The 24,355-nt window shown below is 38.3% G+C and overlaps 2 protein-coding genes across 2 annotated transcripts; one reads left to right on the top strand and one right to left on the bottom strand.

Moving 5' to 3' along the window:
* Positions 1-907: 907 nt before the first annotated feature.
* cfap161 (cilia and flagella associated protein 161) lies at positions 908-12,312 on the top strand (the record flags this gene model as incomplete). The annotated part of the gene is made up of 7 exons (XM_079826144.1): positions 908-979; positions 1,082-1,171; positions 3,433-3,662; positions 3,746-3,827; positions 3,930-4,088; positions 4,179-4,252; positions 12,105-12,312. 7 exons carry the CDS (start codon positions 908-910, stop codon positions 12,310-12,312), a joined length of 915 nt encoding a protein of 304 aa, XP_079682270.1.
* Positions 12,313-12,364: 52 nt separating this feature from the next.
* On the bottom strand, positions 12,365-23,973 carry il12b2 (interleukin 12B 2). Its single transcript, XM_079825449.1, has 8 exons — positions 23,702-23,973; positions 22,992-23,073; positions 21,765-22,016; positions 20,848-20,950; positions 20,602-20,765; positions 19,719-19,882; positions 19,217-19,342; positions 12,365-12,700 (listed from the first exon to the last, which is right to left on the bottom strand). Exons 2-8 carry the CDS (start codon positions 23,071-23,073, stop codon positions 12,563-12,565), a joined length of 1,029 nt encoding a protein of 342 aa, XP_079681575.1. The 5' UTR covers positions 23,702-23,973; the 3' UTR covers positions 12,365-12,562.
* Positions 23,974-24,355: the final 382 nt, after the last annotated feature.

Raw genomic sequence — 24,355 nt, 5'->3', positions numbered from 1 at the left:
TGATACACTACCATTTAATGTTTTGAGGTATTATAGCCTATAAATAATGTAATACTTTTATTCAGCAAGGACGCATTAAATTGATCAAAAGAGACAATTAAGAAGACATTTATAATGATACAAAAGATTTCTATTTCAAAGAATCCAGAAAAAAAATTATCGCAGTTTCCACAACAATATTATAAATAATAGCCTACAATTATAATAATATTAAAATGTTATAAATAAATATTAAACATTGATAAAAAGAACCATTATTAATAATTGATTAACACCAATAATAATTGAGCACAAAACCAGCATTTTACTATAATTTCTAAAGGATCATGTGACACTGAAGACTGGAGTAGCCTAATGATGCTGAAAATTCAGCTTTACATCACGGGAACAAATTACTTTTGAAAATATTAAAACAGAAAACAGCTATTTTAAAGTGTAATAATATTTCACAATATTATTGTTTTACTGTATTTTTGATCAACTAAATGCAGCCTCGGGGAGCTTAATAACGTTACTTCCTTCAAAAATCTTAATGTTTCCCAACTTTTGACCGGTAACGTAACGTTACTGTAAATATAGGCCCCCTATGCCCATACATATAGCTACGTATCTATGGGCCTATATACTGTGCACGGAAATATATAAAAGTTAATTATAACATATTAAATGTAAATATTTTAGACTGCTATTTTCAGTGCTATTTTCAATAAAACAAAACTTGGTAAACTAAAGGGCAAAAGTGTTACCATGGAGACGCAGGCGCAGGCGCAGTAGCGCACATGTGTTGTTACGCATCCATGGAAACGGTTCTTACCTGTACTGTAGTAGAGGAGTTTAGTTTACGTTTGTATTCTACATATATTTACACACTTATCACCAGTCTGTCGGGTTTTACAAAGACTGTGACATGGCTCATGTTAGGACCTATAATCCGCGCGTTCGTGTGGGAAACTGGAAAGAAGACGTGACTTTAGAAGAGGTTTGTAGTTTTGACGCATTTCCTGAGGGTAACTGACTGCGTGTAAGTAAAATCCCAATAGTGAAGTGAGCACACGTGAGTAAATGACCAGTGTCTCGGCAGGAAAACCTACAGAACTTTATTCTTCAAAAAGACAGAGGCGAGCTCACAGTCCAGAAAGAAGGAGCTTTGAGACAAGACATCCTGCAACCAGTAAGACATTTTTTTCTGATATATGACAAGTGTTTTTCAACAATGTTGCAAGATGATTAGGTTTATCAGATAACAACATACTAATAGAATAATGTTTTAAAAACGCAATTAATACCCTAATCTGTGGTCTTTCAGCCTATTATTTAAAACCTTTTGTAAATGTTTTGCATGATTAGTTAGCTTTTTTAATGCAGTGATGCTCAGACATTTGTCACAATGAAATCAAAAATTACAATTCTTAGTTTTTATGGAACATTATTTATTTTTCATTATTTTAATTATTATATATTAAATATCATTTTAAATATTAATTATCTATTAAATAGAATTATTTTTTTTTTTATCATTTTAATTATTATGAATAGAATAAAGATTTTTTTTAAACATGTAATTAATACCCTCATTTGATGTCTTTCATTTAGCCTATTATTTAACACCTTTATTTGATTTTTTATTTGTTTTTATTTAATGTAATGATGCTTTTTTTAAGTTAATTTTTTTTTTTTAATGGAAAATGTTTTATTATAAATGATTTATCCGTGCAAATCATTATTTTTTTAATTCATGTACCCTCTTTAACCAAAACAACTTCCCCTTCCTCTTTCAACAACATCCCTTCTACTGGCGCAAGGGTGGGACAACCTATCATTCCCATGACATGACAGCAATAGTAAACCACAACCATCCATTAAATTCCCAATGGACAATATCAAGTTCCGCCATACATTTTTTCTTGTTAGATAAGATGTTTCACTTGAATATCTCATAGGGAAGAAAAGATGCAGCTTTCATCTCATGTTGACTTTAAAGGGATAGTTCACCCAAAAATGAAAATTAGCCCAAGATTAATGCTGCCTTCACGTGCTATCGGAAATTTTATAATTCCCACTTTAGAAGTGGTGATTACGAGCTTGTTGCGTTCAAGTGCTTTATTGTCGGAGTGAACAGGAATCATGGTGGACACCAGGTTATTCTTGCCTATTTATTGGGAAAATCTTATTAAAAACCAACATCATATGTAGTCTCCCGTGCACCGACAAATATAAACACTCCAGATAGTCCGCTTTCTGCTGATTCTGTAATTTCAGTCAAATGCAGGCTATTTTCGCTGTGTACCAAACATACAATACGCTTCATATGATTACTCTTACATGTAAATATGTACTACATTCATTTCAAGACAAGACGACCTAGCTGTTTTGGAAAAAAAACAACACCTGCCACAGCAGTCTAGTTCTCCCCGCCACCATGTTTAAAGTTTATGACACGCCCATCTCGGGAATTGGGGTATCAAAATTATTTCCGAACTTCCCAGTGGTAAACACGTCATCAGAGGGCGTTCATGTGCAATTTTTACCTAGGAAACTCGTATTTACGATAATTCCAATACGATAATAAAAAATGTCCTGGCTCTTCCAAGCTTTATAATGGCAGTGAATGGCCGTTTCTGTTTTGAAGTCCATAAAAGTGCATCTATCCATCATAAAAGATATCCATACGGCTCCAGGGGGATTTATAAAGGCCTAGCGTTGCGTTTGTGTAAGAAAAATATCCATATTTAAAACTTTAAAAACTATAATAACTAGCTTCCGAAAGACGGCCTATGCAAGTCGACTTACGGCATAAAAGGAGCCCCTGACGTGATGTTTGACATATGAGGAGCATCGCAAACTTTGACACCTCTTGGGTTAAAACAAATATGGCAGGGCAACAAACTTAAGCTCCCCTTCTCTTGTATCGAAATACTCCACCATTTCTCTTTAAAAATTCTAATTTTAGACTTCTAATTCATGACCGGTGTTTTGTTTTGCTCTATCCTCTGCGCTTCCACATTCGTCAATACATAATGCGTCAGGTCAGGGGTTACTCTTTTGCCGTAAAACGATGCATACAGCTGTCTGTCAGAATCTAGTTATTTTAGTTTATAAAGTTTTAAATAAATTTTTCTCACACACTCGCATCGCTTTGCTTCAGAAGGCCTTTATTTACCCCCCAGAGCAGTGTGGATATCTTTTATGATGGATAGATGCATTTTTATGGACTTCAAAACAGATTCAGCCATTCACTGCAATTATAAAGCTTGGAAGAGCCAGGACATTTTTTTATATAACTCTGATTTTATTCGTCTGAAAGAAGAAAGTCATATAAACCTAGGATGACTTGAGGGTGAGTAGGGCAAATTTTCATTTTTGGGTGAACTAACCCTTTAAGTGTGACTGTTTAGTCTGCTAAATGTGAGACTGATTATATGTTTTGTTTAGGTGAGTTTATCAGTGTCGCAGGATGGCTTTCTGCACTTTGGTGACACAATCATGCTGGTGAACTCTGGAGGTGGAGAACATGACCCTTGTGTTCTTAGCATCATTGCCGACAGCAGTAATATCGCATCACATTCACAGACAAATCCAGTCCCCCACCTTCTCGGCCCCCTCCAGGTGGGGGGATCCCACAGCATGACCCCTTGTGTTAGAAACGCCTTTATCATTACAAGGTATTGCACATGCACATTCAAATGTACTCAATCACACACACACAGTTGCTGATCTGTTAAATCACATGTGGTCTGTGATTCAGTGTTGATGGGACCTCAGATGGAGAGCTGCTCAGATACGATCAAAGCTTTGCCCTGAGAACGACTGCAGGCTTTGCCGGAGAGGTAAACAAGCGATTGGAATGTATGCACAGTTTTTTTTTAAATTTGCCTAGTAATTGCTGGGTTTGCCATATCTTAACATGTGATCTGTTCGACTCCACATAGCTGTTCCTTGCCAGTGATCACAGAACATTTCTGAAGTGTGCTAAGAAGTCTCGACTACAGGAGTTGAGCTTAGTAGAGGAGTTTGATTTCCTGTGCTGGTGGAAGGTCATTTACTTTGACCCCCAAGAAAGGCTTGAAAATGAGGGATACCCTGTTCAGGTGCACACACTTTCAAATGAAATCTTTTTCAAATGTACTTGTTTTTTATTGGCAACTTAATAGCATGGCATGAATGCTTTGTTTTGGCAGGTGAACAGCAAGGTTTTGATTTCCCACTGTAAGACCAATCAATGTCTGGCTGCACTGGGCAATCACATCCTGTGGTAATGTTATATTTCATGCTAAAAAAGTTTTAATTCAAGTGGTCAGGGAATAGATAAATATTACAGGTACTCCAAAATTGAATTCCTAATCAATAAAATCCACTCTGCATTCTACATTTTCTTGATATCTTGTCTCACTCAGAAATATGTATTTGCATTTAGTGTAGTTATTTAAGAACAAAAATCAATGTTTAGCCATATATTAGGTACGTTTTTGCCATATGAAATATTTATACATAGATTTAACATTATACATATATACACACACACACACACATATATATATATATATATATATATATATATATATATATATATATATATATATATATATATATATATATATATATATATATATATATATATATATATATTAGGGATGCAACAATACAGTTAGTCCACGGTTCAATACATACCGCGGTTTTCGGTTCGGTTCGGTTCTGTTCGGTTCGGTTCTGATTTTTTGTTATTCTATTCTTAGGCGACAGGAACCGCAAGAGGTTAAAGAGAAAAAAGACTATTTATTTATTGCAATACTCTTTCTTTATTTTACTTAAAAGAATTGAAAAACCTTACTTAAATTTAAAACTTTACTTTAAAAAAACCCTTGTACACATTCCTAGTGTATTGGATAATATAAAATAAATATATATAAAGATTTACACTGGCAGCTCAGAGCTGTACAGCAGCATTTAAGTATGAAATTGAATGAATGTAAAAATAAAACACTACATAGACTTCACTATAAAATATACACTGATTCTTAGCTACTGTATTAGTTTTTCAGTCGAGAGCGGTGAGTGATTTTCTCTCTTTTGTTGTTGTATTAACATTAAAGGGATATTTCACTCAAAACTGAAAATTCTGTCATCGAGAAATGAATACAGGTTTGAAACAATATTAGAGTGAGTAAATAATGACATAATTTTATAGGTGAACTGTCCCTTTAAGGACCGCGTGTTCACTGTCTGCGCTGCTGTCAGTTTGAGACCTCTACACATCTAATATACAGACACGATTGCGATTTTACTTTCACTTTAGACATAACCGACTGTGTTTATGTTAACCTTGTGTGTATTTGACAGTATTAACGCAGTAAGACGACTACTTAGTTCAGTATTCACGTGTTTGACAGGCTTTTAGTGCACGCGCTCTGAAAAGCGCATGTAAAAAACCGCGCACGCGAATGAAACCGGCAAGGCTTTAAAACGCATACAAATAATGAACTTTCATGATTGTGAATAACTCTAGTGTCCCGTGAGTATAACTCTACCACGAACCTTTGATGTGAATGTATGTCGCGTTGTTCAGTATTGGGATGGAGGCAAATTATAGAATTTGTAGAAAAATAATTAATTAAATGCGAAACCGAAAAAAACGCAATTCACAGGCGCGTATTGAACCGTGAAGGCCGTACCGAACGGTTCAATATTATATTGAGAATTGTGGCATCCCTAATATATATATATATATATATATTAGTGGTGGGCCGTTATCGGCGTTAACGTGCTGCGTTAACGTGAGAATTATTGGGCGATAAAAAAAATATCGCCGTTAATCTATTCTCAAAGTTGGGTTGGGAGCTGGGTCTATACTATACGCAAGCTATGATGACTTTCACCTTGATAGTTTAGCGCGGATGTATACCTAGCCAAATTGCACTGTAGGGGGCAAGAGAACGAGTCTTCGAACCTGTGTGTATGCCTTCTAGTGTTGTCAAAAATATCCATATTTCGCTATGTATCGATACTGAAATATCTGAAACGATACAATACTCATTTTCTACAGTATCGATATCAGCTGCGCTCTCCTCTCCGACCGACAGCGAGTTGACACGCACCCGCCTCCTCTCATTCAGTCCGTTTAATCCTCTGAACATTGCGAACGGGTGTTCTGTTGGACTTTTGTTAGTATTGGTGTGACCGGTCTGAATTTCGCGCGGGGTTGCACATAACGTTAGTTCAACTAATTCCCGCAGATTTCGCGCTCGCATCTGAAGCGCACACACACATACCGTAATAAAGCCGCCTCTGACATACAAGTGCAAAAATGAGCTCCTTTTTCCAGCTTATTAATGGTCAAATACACTCAAAAATGTCTCAATGCCCATTACATTTAGTCATTTAGCAGACGCTTTTATCCAAAGCGACTTACAAATGAGGGAAATAGAAGCAGCTAGAGCAGTCTAAGGGCAACAATATCAACAAATGCAAGTGCTGTAACAATTCTCAGTTAATCTAGCACAGAACAGAATTTTTATTTTTATTTTTTTTAATAAATAAATTAGACAGACAGACAATGAATAGAATGATAAGTGCTATTCTCGATCGGTCAGGTGTTGCTGGAAAAGATATGTCTTTAGACGTTTTTTGAAAATGGCTACAGACTCGGCCGCACGAATTGAGATAGGCAGGTCATTCCACCAGGTGGGAACGGTCCAGGAAAAGGTCAGTGACAGCGATTTCATGCTTCTCTGGTATGGCACCACGAGGCGTCGTTCACTGGCAGAACGTAAGTTCCTGGAGGGTGTGTAAGTCTGAACGAGCGAGTTTAGGTATGTTGGTGCAGAGCTAGTGGATGTTTTGAAGGCGAGCACCAGTGCCTTGAATTTAATGCGAGCGGCTATTGGTAGCCAGTGCAGACTGATGAGGAGAGGCGTGTCGTGTGCTCTCTTCGGCTCACCAAAGACCAACCTCGCCGCTGCATTCTGGATCAGTTGCAAGGGTTTGGTAGTGCATGCCGGAAGGCCCCCTAGAAGAGCATTGCAGTAGTCCAGTCTGGAGAGAACAAGAGCTTGTACCAGTAGTTGTGTGGCATGATCTGATAGGAAGGGTCTAATCTTCCTAATGTTGAATAGTGCAAATCTGCAGGACCGGGTTGTTGCAGTAATGTGGTCAGTGAATTTTAGCTGATCATCAATCACAACCCCAAGGTTCCTGGCTGTCCTGGACGGAGTTATGGTTGATGATCCTAGCTGAATGGAGAGATTGTGATGCAGTGCTGGTTTGGCTGAGACCACAAGCAGTTCTGTCTTTGCAAGGTTGAGTTGCAGGTGATGTTCCTTCATCCATGCTGAAATGTCTGTTAGGCAGGCAGCGATACGAACACCAACCGATGGATCATCATGTTGAAATGAGAAGTAGAGTTGAGTGTCGTCGGCATAGCAGTGATAGGAAAAGCCATGCTTCTGAATGACCGATCCCAATGATGACATGTAGATGGAGAAGAGAAGTGGTCCAAGCACTGAGCCCTGGGGAACACCAGTGGCTAGATGATGTGACTTAGACACTTCACCACTCCATGACACCCTGAAGGACCTACCTGAGAGGTAAGACTTGAACCACTGGAGAGCAGTTCCTGAGATCCCCATCTTCATGAGAGTTGACAGGAGGATCTGGTGATTAACTGTGTCAAAAGCAGCAGACAAATCCAGTAAGATAAGTACTGTGGATTTGGAGGCTGCTCTTGCCTGTCTCAGTGCCTCCGTAACTGAGAGCAGGGCAGTCTCAGTTGAGGGGCCGCTTTTGAAACCGGATTGGTTGATGTCCAGGAGATTGTTCTGTTCAAGAAACGTATAGAGCTGATTAGACACAGCCCTCTCAAGTGTCTTTGCAATGAAAGGAAGAAGGGATACCGGTCTGTAGTTTTCTAAAAGTGCTGGGTTTAGAGAGGGTTTTTTAAGCAGTGGGGTTACCCGAGCCAGCTTAAATGCTGTGGGGAAAGTCCCCGTGTGAAGAGAGGTATTGACAATGTGAGTGAGTGCAGGAGTAACAGAAGAGGAAATGGCCTGAAGGAGGTGAGTGGGTATAGGATCAAGCTGAAATGTAGTGGGATGATTGGAAAGGATGAGTTTGGAGACATCTGCTTCGGAGAGCAGAGAGAAGGAGGGGAGCGTGTGTGTGATGGTCGTTGAGATGTGTGTGTCGGTTTGTGGTGTGGAGAATTGGCTGCTGATGGAGGAGGTTTTGTTTGTGAAAAATGATGCAAAGTCATCAGCTGTAAGAGTTGACGAAGGAGGGGGGGAGGAGGACAAAGGAGCGAAGAGAATGTTTTGAAAAGTGCACGAGAGTTGGAGCAGTTGTTGATTTTGTTGTGGTAGTATGTAGTTTTAGCAGTGGAGACATTAGCAGAGAAAGAAGCGAGAAGAGACTGATACAGGGTTAGGTCAGTAGGGTTTTTAGTTTTGCGCCACTTCCTCTCTGCCGCCCGGAGTCCAGAGCGATGTTCACGGAGAACATCGGACAGCCAGGGGGCAGAGGGGGTGGTGCGGGCTGGCCTGGATGTAAGGGGACAGAGGTTGTCTAAGCAAGATGTTAGAGTGGAGCAAAGAGTGTCAGTAGTACTGTTAGTGTCTAGTGCTGAGAACTGAGCAGGTGGAGGGAGTGAGGATGAAACCATAGTGCATAGACGGGAGGGAGAGAGCGAGCGTAGATTACGCCGAAAGGTGATCTGCGGAGGAGTGCGTGTTGTGTCCGGAGTCAGTATGAGGTTAAGAGTGATGAGAAAGTGATTTGAGGTGGGCAGTGGAGTAACTAAAGTGTTGTTTGTGGAGCAGTAGCGTGTGTAGATCAGGTCCAGATGGTTACCTGATTTGTGAGTAGCTGTAGTGGATATTAGCTTAAGGTCAAATGAGGTCATAAGAGTGGTGAAGTCAGCCGCCTGGGGTTTATCAAGGTGGATGTTGAAGTCACCAAGCAGTACCAGAGGAGTGCCATCCTCAGGGAAGTGAGAGAGTAAAATATCCAAATCATCCAAGAAGTTACCCAGTTGACCTGGAGGGCGATAGATAACTACAACATGGATTTTAGCCGGGTGAGTGATAGTGATTGAGTGTGATTCAAATGAGCAGTTGCCAGATAGAGAAGGAATGGGCTCAAATTTCCAATCATTTGAGATCAGCAAACCAGTACCTCCACCCCTCCCAATTGGGCGTGGGGTGTGTGAAAAAGTGAAATTATTTGAGAGAGCAGCAGGAGTGGCAGTGTCTTCTGGTTTGATCCAGGTTTCAGTTAGAGCCATGAGACTGAGACGTGAATGAGCGGAAATAGATGGAATAAAGTCTGCTTTGTTTACAGCAGACTGGCAGTTCCACAGACCAATTGGAATTGACATTACTGTAGCAGAGGAAATAGGTACACTTTGCAGATTATTAGGATTACGGCGCCTAGAATGTGAGCGTGATTTACGGGTGTATGTGGTAATAGTAGCAATTTGGAAGCACATAGTGAATACGGGTCAGAGAAACAAAAAGATGAAAACAATGAAAACACAAAAGTGGACAAAGTAGAAGGAAAGCTATAGTCAAGTGCCTTGTCGTGTCCTTGCTCGAGTGGAGTCGCGCAGAGTAGAGTCGAATGGTCTTTACCCTCTTCGGTCTTCACACGAGGAGGCTGAACGCTCCCGCTGACGCTTCCGCACCAGCGTTAACGAGCGTATTAAATAGATGCTAATCACTACATTCAGAACAGGTGAGGACGCTTTTGTAATTCGCTCACACAATCAAGGTAACAGCCTGTCAATGGCTCAGCTCAAAAACGAAACTATCACTTACTCGTGCGAATATCCAGCAATAATATTTGAGTGCCGACAGCTAAAACAGCACTGGTTTTAATTCAAATACAATTATCTTAGCCAGTAAAATTATAAATCCAAAAATAACTACAGAATCGAAATGTATCCACTTGATAGAGTGTAATACGCTGAGCAAATCCAGCAAACTGAGTAATTTGAAAAAACACTTACACACGGCTTCAATGCCCATCTTGGTGAGTTTTAACGTAAACACAGTCATAACCAGCTCAAAGGAACATGGGGTCCATGCGTGTGTCTGGTCTTAAAGGGACAGAAGTTATTTATTATTCAAACTAAAAAAAAGACAAACGATCACTTAGGAGCACACATATTCTGAATGCCTTCGGCAGAATTCAAATGAGCCAATTTAATCTAGATTAATCTTGGAATTAATCTAGATTAAAAAAAAATCTATGCCCACCACTAATATATATATATATATATATATATATATATATATATATATATATATATATATATATATATATATATATATATATATATATATATATATATATATATATATATATATATATATATATATATATATATATATATATATATATATATAATGGGGAGAACAAGTATTTGATACACTGCCGATTTTGCAGGTTTTCCTATTTACAAAGCATGTAGAAGTCTGTAATTTTTATCATAGGTAGCCTACTCTTCAATTGTGAGAGACGGAATCTAAAACAAATATCCAGAAAATCACATTGTATGAATTTTAAATAATTAATTTGCATTTTATTGCATGACATAAGTATTTGATCACCTACCAACCAGTAAGAATTCCAGCTCTCACAGACCTGTTAGTTTTTCTTTAAGAAGCCCTCCTGTTCTCCACTCATTACCTGTATTAACTGCACCTGTTTGAACTTGTTACCTGTATAAAACACGCCTGTCCACACACTCAATCAAACAGACTCCAACCTCTCCACAATGGCCAAGACCAGAGAGCTGTGTAAGGACATCAGGGATAAAATTGTAGACTTGCACAAGGCTGGGATGGGCTACAGGACAATAGGCAAGCAGCTTGGTGAGAAGGCAACAACTGTTGGCGCAATTATTAGAAAATGGAAGAAGTTCAAGATGACGGTCAATCTCCCTCGGTCTGGGGCACATGCAAGATCTCACCTCGTGGGGCATCAGGGATCATGAGGAAGGTGAGGGGTCAGCCCAGAACTACACGGCAGGACCTGGTCAATGACCTGAAGAGAGCTGGGACCACAGTCTCAAAGAAAACCATTAGTAACACACTACGCCGTCATGGATTAAAATCCTGCAGTGCACGCAAGGTCCCCCTGCTCAAGCCAGCGCATGTCCAGGCCCATCTGAAGTTTGCCAATGACCATCTGAATGATCCAGAGGAGGAATGGGAGAAGGTCATGTGGTCTGATGAGACAAAAATAGAGCTTTTTGGTCTAAACTGTACTCGCCGTGTTTGGAGGAAGAAGAAGGATATGTACAACCCCAAGAATCCTCACCATCCCAGATGGAGGTGGAAACATCATTCTTTGGGGATGCTTTACTGCAAAGGGGACAGGACGACTGCACAGTATTGAGGGGAGGATGGATGGGGCCATGTATTGCGAGATCTTGGCCAACAACCTCCTTCCCTCAGTAAGAGCATTGAAGATGGGTCGTGGCTGTGTCATCCAGCATGACAACGACCACACAGCCAGGGCAACTAAGGAGTGGCTCCCTAAGAAGCATCTCGAGGTCCTGGAGTGGCCTAGCCAGTCTCCAGACCTGAACCCAATAGAAAATCTTTGGAAGGAGCTGAAAGTCTGTATTGCCCAGCGACAACCCTGAAACCTGAATGATCTGGAGAAGGTCGGTATGGAGGAGTGGGCCAAAATCCCTGCTGCAGTGTGTGCAAACCTGGTCAAGAACTACAGGAAACGTATGATCTCTGTAATTGCAAACAAAGGTTTCTGTACCAAAGATTAAGTTCTGCTTTTCTGATGTATCAAAAACTTTAAAATTAATTACTTAAAAATCATATAATGTGATTTTCTGGATTTTTGTTTTAGATTCCGTCACTCACAGTTGAAGTGTATGTATGATAAAAATTTCAGACTTCTACATGCTTTGTAAGTGGGCAAACCTGCAAAATCGGCAGTGTATCAAATACTTGCTCTCCCCACTGTATATACTGTATATATAAATGTGTGTACACATATATACACTTGAGCTTTAGAACAGTCAGTCTAATTGAATGTTCATTTTGTGTGGTATATTTACTTGGTTTTTTTTTTGTGTGTGTTTGTGTGTTTAGGACTCTATTTGGTAAAGAGTATGAACTCACTGCTCACACCTTCTTGGACTCCCATAAAGCTGAGCGGGACAATAACCATTGGCTGTTTTTTACGGCTCATCCTGCCAATCAAAATGAAAGCCTGATGCAAATGCAGCTTGCAGAAACAGTCATAACGGATGAGCCCAGAGAAAACCAAGAGGACACACACGTAAAAGAGTGCAGTTAAAAAGAACAGAGACATAGAAGGAAATAACATAATAATATCAATAAATTCTTTTGAAAATACAATATTTTATTTCTTTATATATTTACTGTACGTTACATGTACTGTACATGCCCCTGCTGTTGAATACTTAGCTCAGCATTACAATGTTTATTCAGCATTCATTCAAGCCATCTTGTACACAAAATCACTCTATTTACAGTGTGAATTACTATAAAAAATATACTTTTATACATTTATAAAAGTGCCCAGTTCAGAAGTTTCTTCTTTTTTTTTCCCCCATGCCGGTTTTCTTGTGATTTTTCTTCTTATTTCTTATTTCTTGTTTTTTTCGCCACTTCTTTTCTTTGCCTTTTCCTTTGGTACGGGTTCTTTTTACCATGTTGGCCACCTATACAGAGAACAAGAAATCATGTGCATTCTTTCGTAAACACACACAGATATCTGGGCTCAAAGCTTCTCTCTCATATACATACTGTTTAACACTTTGGGGTCAGTAAGGCAATACATTGATCAGTGAAAGGTAAAGACATTTTTCCATTACAGGAATAAATTATATTTTAAGATACATGAAAATAGAAAAAATATTTTTAATTGTAATAATATTTCACATTATTACTTTTTACTTTTTGATTGCTGATCAAACAAATCAATTATCAACAACAACAAAAAACCTTGGAAAGCGTAAGAGACTTATTTCCAAAAACATTAAAAAGCCTTACCAACCCCAGACTTATAAATGTGTACAACTTTATACTTTATTCATCTGCGATACATACAATCATGGTAATTGTAAATCAAAGCTGAATGTTCCTACACTTTAAAAAAATGCTGGGTTAAAAACAGCCCTGGGTTGGGTTGAAAATGAACTAATCCAGCAATTGGGTTGTTTTAACCCAGTAAATGGGTTGTTTTAACCCAGCAGTTGGGTTAAATGTTTGCTTAAAACAACCCTATCGCTGGGTTAAAACAACCCAATTGCTGGGTTAGTCCATTTTCAACCCAACCCTGGGCTGTTTTTAACCCAGCATTGTTTAGAGTGTATCAAACTCTACACCATTTTTGTCTGGAGAAAACAAGCAGCCAACATTCAGAGATTGTTTTGGGGTTTAGTGAAAGATGGAAAGCTATATCTGTATAAAGGCTTGTTCACACCAAGAACGATAACTATAAAGATAACTATTAGCGTCCACACCAGCAGACGATATTGTTCTGTTTATTCTAAGCGCAAGCTTGTCTGTTGGTGGATGATGATTGGCTGTCAATGTTTTTATCATTCATCAGCTGGAAATTGTTTTAACGTGATTCCCACGATATCCTTTCTCTGTGCCGTTATAGTTGTGGTGTGAACTTTGCTATTCAGAACTATATCTTTATAGTTATTGTCCTTGGTGTGAACAGGCCTTAAAGTGTTGAAATGTTTTTAATGTGTTGCACAAACAAACAACATTTCGCAATAATTCCTGTCAATGAAGACCAGTAAATTGCAACTGTGATACTGGTATTTAATGTTGTTTATATGTCTATGTGATTTAAGACAAACCATGTGCAAATTCATAAGTCAACACCATTGCTGAGTATTTCCGCCTTAAAAGTCCAGCGAACCAAAGACAGTCTTAAAAAAAAAACGGTTTAGGACCCTATCATACACCCGGTGCAATGCGATGCCAGGTGCGACGCAAGTGTTTTTTACTAGTTTCAGCCCGAAACAGTTATCATTTTCATCTGAAAACGGAGTTATGTTCAGGCGCATTGTTGGCGCGTTGCTATTTTGAGGTAACTGAAGACGACTGCGCCATTGACCAACAAAAACCTGGTCTAAAGTTAATAGCGCAGTATTTTTTGTGTTATTTAAAGGGTGCGTTCATAATATGCGCCTATAGGCGGGTGCACAATGAGTGTAAACTCTGCTTATTACACACACAGGGACGCGCAGCAGCACACAAACATGCCAAATATTAAAAATAAAAGGATTCCTTTCTGGAGAAGTGTTCAGTCTTTCCACTTGCAAATTCCGCCATGTAAATAGCGAATCCGCCATGGTGCAAGCGCAACTGGCTTTTAAAGGGAATGGGAAACACCCATGACTCATTAAGAGACTAGGTACAACTCTTTTGGACCATGCCTGGTATGCAGACAGTTTTTTTTAGCAAAACTGGATTCGGACACGCCCTTAGTGCACCATGCGCTTCATTACATTAGGGCCCTTAAATTCGCCATTGTTCTCTAGGACTAGGTTACAAATATGTTGTAACCAATCCCGTCACGAGGGCTTTAGCATATCATTAATTTTCCTCTGAAGCAGGGGAGTTTCTAAAGGGTTAGTTCACCCAAAAATGAAAATTCTGTCATTAATTACTCACCCTTATGTCGTTCGAGACCCGTAAGACCTCCGTTCATATTCGGAACACAAATGAAGATATTTTTGTTGAAAGCTGATGGCTCTGAAAGGCCTCCATTGGCATTCAGTACACTTATACTCCCAAGACGGATAAAAGGCACTCAGAACGTCGTTACAAAGTCCATCTCACCACAGTGACTCTACAATAATCTTACAATGCGACGACAATAGTTTTTGTGCGCAAAACAAAATCAAAATAACACCTTTATCTAGCTTGTTATTGCCTTCCGTGTGTGCCTCCACGACGCATGCGCGAGAATATGACGTAGCGCCGGGGTTCGAGAATCTATGAAATGCACACTCTAACCCCATTTTGAGCACTACGCCGAGACCTTAAGCACGATCAATGTAGAATCCAACAGCTGAGATTCGCGCGTCTTCCTCTGATTGTAAACAAATCACTTCTGGGTCATCTGTCCGAACGCCGGATCTGCGTCATATTCTCGCGCATGCGTCGTGGAGGCACACACGGAAGGCAGTAACAAGTTGGAAAAAGGTGTTATTTTGATTTTTTTTGCGCACAAAAACTATTGTCGTCGCATTGTAAGATTATTGTAGAGTCACTGTGGTGAGATGGACTTTGTAACGATGTTCTGAGTGCCTTTTATCCGTCTTGGGAGTATAAGTGTACTGAATGCCAATGGAGGCCTATATGAAGCCTTTCTCAGCCATCAGCTTTCAACAAAAATATCTTCATTTGTGTTCCGAATATGAACGGAGGTCTTACGGGTCTCGAACGACGTGAGGGTGAGTAATTAATGACAGAATTTTCATTTTTGGGTGAACTAACCCTTTAAGGATACTCAAAAGCGTTTCTAAGGATACTGATTGTTAGAAGACAGCTGTCTGACTCTGAGATGGCGAACGGGAACATGGTTTGTGTAACATTAGACACACATTATTAGCCGTTTCATAACGTTGACAAGCATCATATTAATTACCGTTTTATGTCTGACGTTTTGGAGAGCAATACATAAAATGCATATACAGTATATGTAGCCTGTATAATTCACTCTTCCACTTCTTCTCAATCAGTTTCTGGTTCAAACGTATATGGCTGAATTAAACCAGTATTTCTACTTGCCATTGTGCAGCGTTTACTACAGTTTAAGGGATAGTTCACCCAAAAATGAAAATTCTGTCACTATTTTCTCACCCTCAAGTTGTTCCAAACCTGTGAATTTGTTTTCTTCTTCTGCTAGAATATAATAGCATAGTTCTTATAGGGGCTCATTGTAACTCTGTGTTGCAACATGCCCCGCCTGCTCAACTGGGATTTAAACTGGGATTCACGCAGATTGTGTCTTCTGCTGGTTAGATCAGCATTAAAGAATGATCTCAACTGTTAAATAACAGATATAAGATTACAATAATATCAGATTTGTCTTATTTTAAATAAACACAAAAAACAGAGATGAAAAATAAACTTAAAGGGATAGTTCATAGTTCATCCAAAAATGAAAATTAGCCCATGATTTACTTACCCTCAAGTCATTCGAGGTGTATATGACATTCTTCTTTCAGACGAATAAAATCAGTGTTATGTTAAAAAAATCCAGGCTAATCCTAGCATTATTATAGCAATAATAGTTGCTCTGTTTTTGAAGTCCATAAAAAAATGCATCTGTCCATCAAATAACGTGCTCCACACGGCTCCGAGGTGTTAATAAAGGCCTTCTGAAGCGAGTCGATGCGTTTGTGTAAGGAAAATATCCATATTTAAAACTTTATCAAGTAAAGTTCCAGCCGATCACCTTCCGTGGAAAAGTGTTGAAAGTTCCTTCTCGCAATTCAAGATGCGTACAATTCAGGTCTGACCATAGACAGTAAAAGAAATGGACACAGCGACCCCATAGACTTCACTGAGAAAAAATGAAGTCACTTAGAAGCACTCACTTCTTGATGGCTGAGCGTACTGCGCAGCCTCAGACTGAGCTTGACGACGTATATGTGACGTGAGCAACCTGTCCGACAGTGCAGGTCTTCTAGTAGTTGTGCAAAGTGAAATCTGAATCACGTTGTTGAAATATTTTGTCCCGTTGCTTTTGGCTCTCTATGGGCTTCTCCCCATGCTTCTCCCTTGACTTTATCAGACTTTATGCCTCCACGTCCCCCCGATTGCCTCAGTAACAGATTGCCTGCGAGCTTCTCCTCGGGTCTATACGGTAATTTGCTCAACAACGCGACACAGTTGCATGGTTATGACGCAATCGTTAGCCTATATTTTACAAAAACAGCTTCAACGGGACGATAGTTTAAGATACAAGGTAATGGAACCTTTTATACATTGTCGTGTTTGTTTAGAAATAAACAATGGACGAATGGAGTCTTAATTAAAAGCCTCAGATGTAAAGAAATTCACTGTCAAAGTGACGCCAAAATGAATGGAAGTCAATGGGATGCTAACAGCAGGTGATGGCTTGGTTAGCAATGGCCGCCCCTATGGATGGTACGCTTTCCGGGTGTAGGATTACCCCCTTGGGTCTGACGACATGGTCGAGTTAGTCTTTTCGGCAGAGGCACTTTCAACACTTTTTCCATAAATTGAATACAGAAGGCGGTCGGCCGAAACATTACTTTATAAAGTTTTAAATATGGTTATTTTTCTTACACAAATGCATCGATTCGCTTCAGAAGGCCTTTATTAAAGGAACACTCCACTTGAAAATAGGCCCCTAAGTCCCCTAGAGTTAAATAGTTGAGTTCTACCGTTTTTGAATCCATTCAGCCGATCTTTGTATCTGGCGGTAGCACTTTTAGCATAGCTTAGCATACAACATTGATTCTTATCAGTCCATTAGCATCTCATTCAAAAAATGACCAAACACACTTTCAATATTTTTCCTATTTAAAACTTGACTCTTCTACAGTTACATCGTGTGCTAAGACCAACTGAAAATGAAAAGTTGCGATTTTCTACACCTATATGGCTAGGAAATACTTTCTCATTCCTGCGTAATAGTCGCGAATCTTCGCGGCCGTACTATGGGGTCAGAACTATTACTGCTATTATAATGCTAGGATTAGCCTGGACTTTTTTAATATAACTCAGATTTTATTCGTCTGAAAGAAGAATGTCATATACATTTAGGATGACTTGAGGGTGAGTAAATACTGGGGTAATTTTCATTTTTCGGTGAACTAACCCTTTAAGTAAGAAATTGACTTTTGAAATGGTTAAATAAACATTCAGTAATATCTTCCAAAGATTTTTTAATTTTGGTGCAATTTTTTTCTCTAAATAATGTTGATATGGCAACTAGTAAATACACTAAGTTTCGTCATCCTGGCATGTGTGGAAAGTTTTAAATCATGTGTGTTACAGCTATATGCCCCGCTCTCCCCTAAGCATTTAGGCAGTCTGGCGGAAGCTAGATATTTTACTTTATAAAGTTTTAAATATGGATATTTTTCTTTGCTTCAGAAGGCCTTTATTAACCCCCCGGAGCCGTGTGGAGTATGTTTATGAAGGATGGATTCACTTTTTTGAGCTTCAAACTAAATGGACCCCGTCACTGCCATTATAAAGCTTGGAAGCGTCAGGATATTTATTAATATAACTCTGTGTTCATCAGAAAGAAGAAAGTCATATACACCTAGGATGGCTTGAGGGTAAGTAAATCATGTAAATCATAAATAATATACATTTTTAAAGTGAACAAATCCTTTAAATGAAGCAAGGGTGTACATTAAGGTTACATTAAAGCTATTTTAATGCATGAAGAAATTTTCACAAGAATTTTTTTTTAAATATGTAATTTTAGGGATTAAGGGTGAGTTTTTAGGGATACAATTATTAACTACACTTCTTTGGGTAGTTCTTTGGGTAGGTTGAGGTGCTTTATAGCACCACTGCCGTACAAAGAATCAGTATAGTTTAACGATTCACTAACAGTCTCTTAGTTTAGTTGGAGTAAGGATTAAAAAAACTACATTAAAATACAGCATTCCTGAAGATAACGTGGTTCTCAACATTTTGCCCCAAGGCTCCCCTAATAGGAAATATTCCAGTGCCCCCACACAAGACTTTTTAACCTCAGAAAAGCATAAAAGTGATTCAAAAAAGCTTTTGCCATTGTAGTAAATTCCCATTCATAGCAAACATGACAGTGGAGTAACAGATCTAAAATCTGCGGAGGAGAATGGAGTGGTTCTATGGTTCCACCATTTTATCAAAGGTGCTGTATAGCACCTTTAAAGATCGGTGCTATATAGCACTTAAAGTGGTTCCCCTATGATTACAAGCAAATAAACCACTTTAAGTGCTATTTAGCACCATTTTTGTTTAGAGTGTACAGTTTAAGGAATAAAGAGACAGAATAGAAGAGCAAAGGGTTTAATAGGACAGAGACATGGTGCATACAGTCGTACAGGGTGTAACAGTATGTAACCCGTGTCATAATCTTTCATACATAGACACATATATAAACAAATAAATAAGGAATTGGAAAATGGGACAGGACATATAAATAAAGGGTTAAAGGGAGGATTAAATCACTAGTTTACGTTTTTCCACGAAGTCCACTCGCTCCACTGAGAGAGGAGCAGCATGTCTCTGCAGCGCACCCGTAGTTTTGTGATGTGGCCTTTAACTTTCATCTTTGACCCCTCCTCCCATTCTTTAGTCTCCAGCTGTGAATATACAGGAACAGAAAACAAGTGAATTAATTACAACTCTTAAAGGGATAGTTCACCCTAAAATGAACATTATGATTTTCAGTAATGACTTGAATTGTTCCTATAGTCCAAGGCTGTCTATACTGGACACGACAAAGCGACCATTGCAATTGCAAATCCATTTGTTCTTTAGAGCGGGGCCTCGGTTTACTGTCGGGAATATGTTGTCATGCATCACTGATTATAATTCTGTTAGACTTCATCATAAATGAAAGAAAGTCATACAGGTTTGGGATGACATAAAAGTAAATGCTGACTGTATATTTATTTCATTTTCGGTGAACTAATCTTTAAAGATGTGCGTTGGTGTGTGTAGGAGAACATTGCGTACCTTCCCATTGTGTCGATTCTCATACTCGACCTGATGCTTCAGAGGAAAGAAACTATGGGGCTGCGGCCAGGAAGTAGGCGGCATCACCTGCAGTTCTATGATTTGCTCATCACTCCCCTCATTTTTTACTTTGCAGATTGAAATGTCTGGATCGGCTGGCTTTACTAGGAAAAACAAGAGAAATCACATTCAATACAATGATGATGTGCTTTAGACCAGTGGTTTTCAACCAGGAGCCCACTAGGGGGCCTCAGCAAACTTCCAAGGGGGCTGCCGCAAAACTTAAAACATTTTTAAATGTTATATTATTAATATTAACATTATTATTGTTACTATATTAAAACAATTGAATGTCATTAAAATGCAATAAAAATACACACAATCAAGATGTAAATGTTTTTTTCTTTACTTTTTCCTCTTCAATAACTGTTGTTTTTATTGAAATGGCAATACCAGAAATCTTTGACTTGGGGAGACTTTTTTTTTCTTTTGGCCCCCAGCTTATAAATCATACTAAGTGAAGTTTGTTGAAAATGTAAAAATGCTAAAATGTTTCTGTGATGGGTAGATTTAGAGGATAGAATATACCGTTTGTACAGTATAAAAAATCATTATGTCTCATCATAAAGTATATAAAATAAGACAAAACAAGCATGAAAATAAACAAATACAGCTTAAAATCTAGATATTTCTTATTATTTGGTTATTTTTATAATGGATATACATCTTTGTAGTTATGCCAAGCTCAGTTGCTTAAGACAGTTCTTTTTTCTGACAAATTCATTCGACATCAGAACTCAAGCATGGTTTAAAAAAAAGCCTCATTCTTTAAATACTTTAGTTAATCAGAGCATAAACTGACCATTTTAACCCACACACTCACCAATGTCTCGGAGGTAGAAGCTGTAGTCGGTTTTCAAATAGCAGCATGTGGAAACTGCCTCCCCTGTTATCAGCAGGCGCTCAGATTCTTCAGAATAGGAATTGGTTGAATGTGGGAGAAAAAAAAACCCTTTCACAGACTGTGACACCCAGTCACCATTATCCCTAAATAAACAACAAACGCATGGTCAGTTGAGTCAGTGATAAAATCAGCTTGTATCCGTAGGTGTGTTTGTACGTCTGATACCTTATATTGCGAAGTCTGAAAGCAGTAAACTCATCCGAGGTCCAGGTACATTTGATGTGTTCAGTGCAGGAAAAAGTTTCGGCTGTGCAATTGATGTTAAAACCTGAAAAGGAAGAAAGAAATACGCTGAAAAAGCCGTACAGACAAAGCTTGAATACTTTGTGTCTAACACCAAACATAGCATGTCTTCCTGCGCAGCCCAGACAGGCAATGACTCAACAGGCAGCTATTTTTAATGAGGCACTTTTAAAGGAAACTAGTTTTAAGCTGTCTTCCAAAGCACCATAACAGCACATATGATGAGAACTATAGTTTTGCCTCAAATACCAGAAATAACACAGTTCCTAAATGTCCTTAAAATCTGTTAGCTAGATTCTTGCGCACTGACAGCAGAATTTGCACAAAATTTTCAACAACAATAGATATGGAAAGTGTTTTCTCATAATTTGGTATGGTTTTATGGTTGGTTTGTATTTTTTCCTGCTGTTTGTGACTGTGAGGACATCATTAGCGATAATCACTGATCTAGAACGTAGAATAAGCAAGTGACTATATTTCAGCGCTTAGTTCTTATTAAAAATATGATCAAATTTTAAAAAGTATATTTATGATTTGATTTACTGCTTCATTGTATGTACTTTTTATTTGGCTCTGCCTTCCGAACTCAGTCTTTTGTCGAGGTATTGGCAAAGTACTGTGGTTTTACCAGTGCGGACAGTGTTTTAATGTATAATGTATCATAACTAATGATGGTTAATGAATATCAGAAGGCCACATCTTTGCAGGGTCAACATCCCTTTTTGGCCTTAGGATGAAATTCCTATCAAACAATAATATGCCAGAGCTCATTCCTAACCACAACCTAACATTAAAATCTGAACGCTTGTTGGAATGTTAGAAATGAATGACGTTCCCACCTGTAGCTTCTCTAGACTTGTCAAGCAGGAGATAGGTGTAGTCTTCAAGACCCTTATCACTCCAGCAGGTGTAATTCCCGATTTGGTCTTCTTGCAGGTCAATCACGGTCAGATTCCGACCACTGAGTTTTTCCCAATCTGATTCCTCTATGTCCACTACTATGCCATGTGCATCCTCACGTTTCCATGTGACACTGCCTTTAGTTGTTTTACAGGTCAGGGTAACGGATGTGCTTTTCTCACCAATTTCAACTGCATAAAGAGAAACAATTCAGAGCACAGAATAGATGGCAGACCTGTGAATGTGTGTGTTTATATTTGTGGGGACTAAATTTCTGTGTAATGATAATAAAACCTGCAGTCACCTACATTGTGGGCACTATATTAATTTTGTAAAAAGTGAAAGCTATAGGACTATTAAATATTCAAATGGACTCGGTAATGAACTATCTCTTTGTCTTTCTGTCAGTCGTCATCCATCGATTGATGAATAGATGGATGGATGGATGGATGGATGGATGGATGGATGGATAGATCGACGGATAGAACAAATGATAGATAGAGATAGATATAACGAACGTTAGATAGATAGATAGATAGATAGATAGATAGATAGATAGATAGATAGATAGATAGATAGATAGATAGATAGATAGATAGATAGATAGATAGATAGATAGATAGATAGATAGATAGATAGATAGATAGATAGATAGATAGATAGATAGATAGATAGATAGATAGATAGATAGATAGATAGATAGACTAGATAGACTAGATGGATGGATGGAATGATGGACGGACGGACGGAAGGACGGACAGATAGATGATGGATGGATGGATGGATGGATGGATGGATGGATGGATGGATGGATGGATGGATGGATGGATGGATGGATGGATGGATGGATAGATAGATAGATAGATAGATAGATAGATAGATAGATAGATAGATAGATAGATAGATAGATAGATAGATAGATAGATAGATAGATAGATAGATAGATAGATAGATAGATAGATAGATAGATAGATAGATAGATAGATAGATAGATAGATAGATAGATAGATAGATAGATAGATAGATAGATAGATAGATAGATAGATAGATAGAATGTTTTCTGGCTAGAAAATCAAGTGGGGAAGTCCCCACTATGCTATAAAAACTGCATGTGTGTGTGTGTGTGTGTGTGTGTGTGTGCATAATGATGTGGTTAGTACTCTTACATTTCTCAGGGAAAAGGTTAAGCGCAGACATCCTCGTTATGGACAAACAGAAGAGAACTGTGAACCTCATCAACCAACCCATCTGGAGAAAGAAATATTGAAATATTAAATATTTATAATTTATTTCCTATTCAATTATCAAAAGAAAAATGGATGTAAGCAGCACAACACCTTCATTAAGCATTAGGGTAGCAATTGATGAACATTAACCCATATTGGTAATAATCAATTATAATAATAAGTCATCATAAAAATGTATATAATAATTATTAATGGCCAGTATTGACAGGCTTTTGGCAATTGTAAGCCATGAACCAAGGATGAAACACTCTTTTTTTTTTACAACATTCATATTTAGATATAACAATTTGAATGAATGAATGTATAAGGGAATAGTTTTATTCACCATTAAGGATTATTAAACACAAATGATTTTTAGGCTACAAATATTCAGTCTTCAAATTAATATGAGCTCATGAAATTGATTATAAAGAATGTATATACAAGATGCAGCGAAATGTCTAAACTATGGAATATGTCACACTGCAGGACATTCAACTATTGAAACTATTTATTTCTTTTTTCTCTTCTTTTAACCTTGTATATTTGTATATAAACTTTTAAATACATCTGTAGATCTGTAATGTAAATGAATATGATTTAAGTGAGTTAAGTTCAGTTTGTCTCTCTGAGCGTAATGCATGTCTTACCTTCGTGCTGTTGCTGTTGCGCGCTTCAGATTCAGCGCAGAAAACAATCAAGTGCGTCTGTCCTGTGCGTCAAGTGCGTCTGTCCGCTGTGCGTCAAGTGCGTCTGTCCGCGGTGCGTCATGTGTTCTCTTGCGGGGTCTGTGCGTGCTTTTATTCCACACATTCCAACTAGATAACACCCACGTAACCCGTAGGCAAACTTATGCGCATTCTTAGAAAGAGTTCCCCTCGAGCTCACAATGAACAAGTGTTAAAATTACCACTAAAGACACGCGTGGTCATTCTCTGCTAAATTACTAAGAGATGGACACTTTTCCCGTCTGTCATCACTCCCATTATAGACTGGTTTCAGAAGTTACTAAACTGCATAACTGCATTTATTCAAATAGTATAGTTTATGTTTATTAGCCTATATAGCTGGGTACATTTTCGGGCATACATATTTTCCTCAGTATCTAATGATATTTGCCTTTAGTAGCTATAAACTGCTAAAATATCTAGATACTAGCTACTAGCCTATACTGTACTATACTATACTATACTATACTATACTATACTATACTATACTATACTATACTATACTATACTATACTATACTATACTATACATGGGGTAATGGAGCAAAGTGAATCATAAGTCCCGTAAAAAATCAAA

The sequence above is a fragment of the Gobio gobio genome, assembly GCF_949357685.1.
Source record: "Gobio gobio genome assembly, chromosome: 9".
In the NCBI taxonomy this organism is placed as follows: Eukaryota; Metazoa; Chordata; class Actinopteri; order Cypriniformes; family Gobionidae; genus Gobio; species Gobio gobio.
This window is presented reverse-complemented; position numbering and strand designations above follow the sequence as displayed.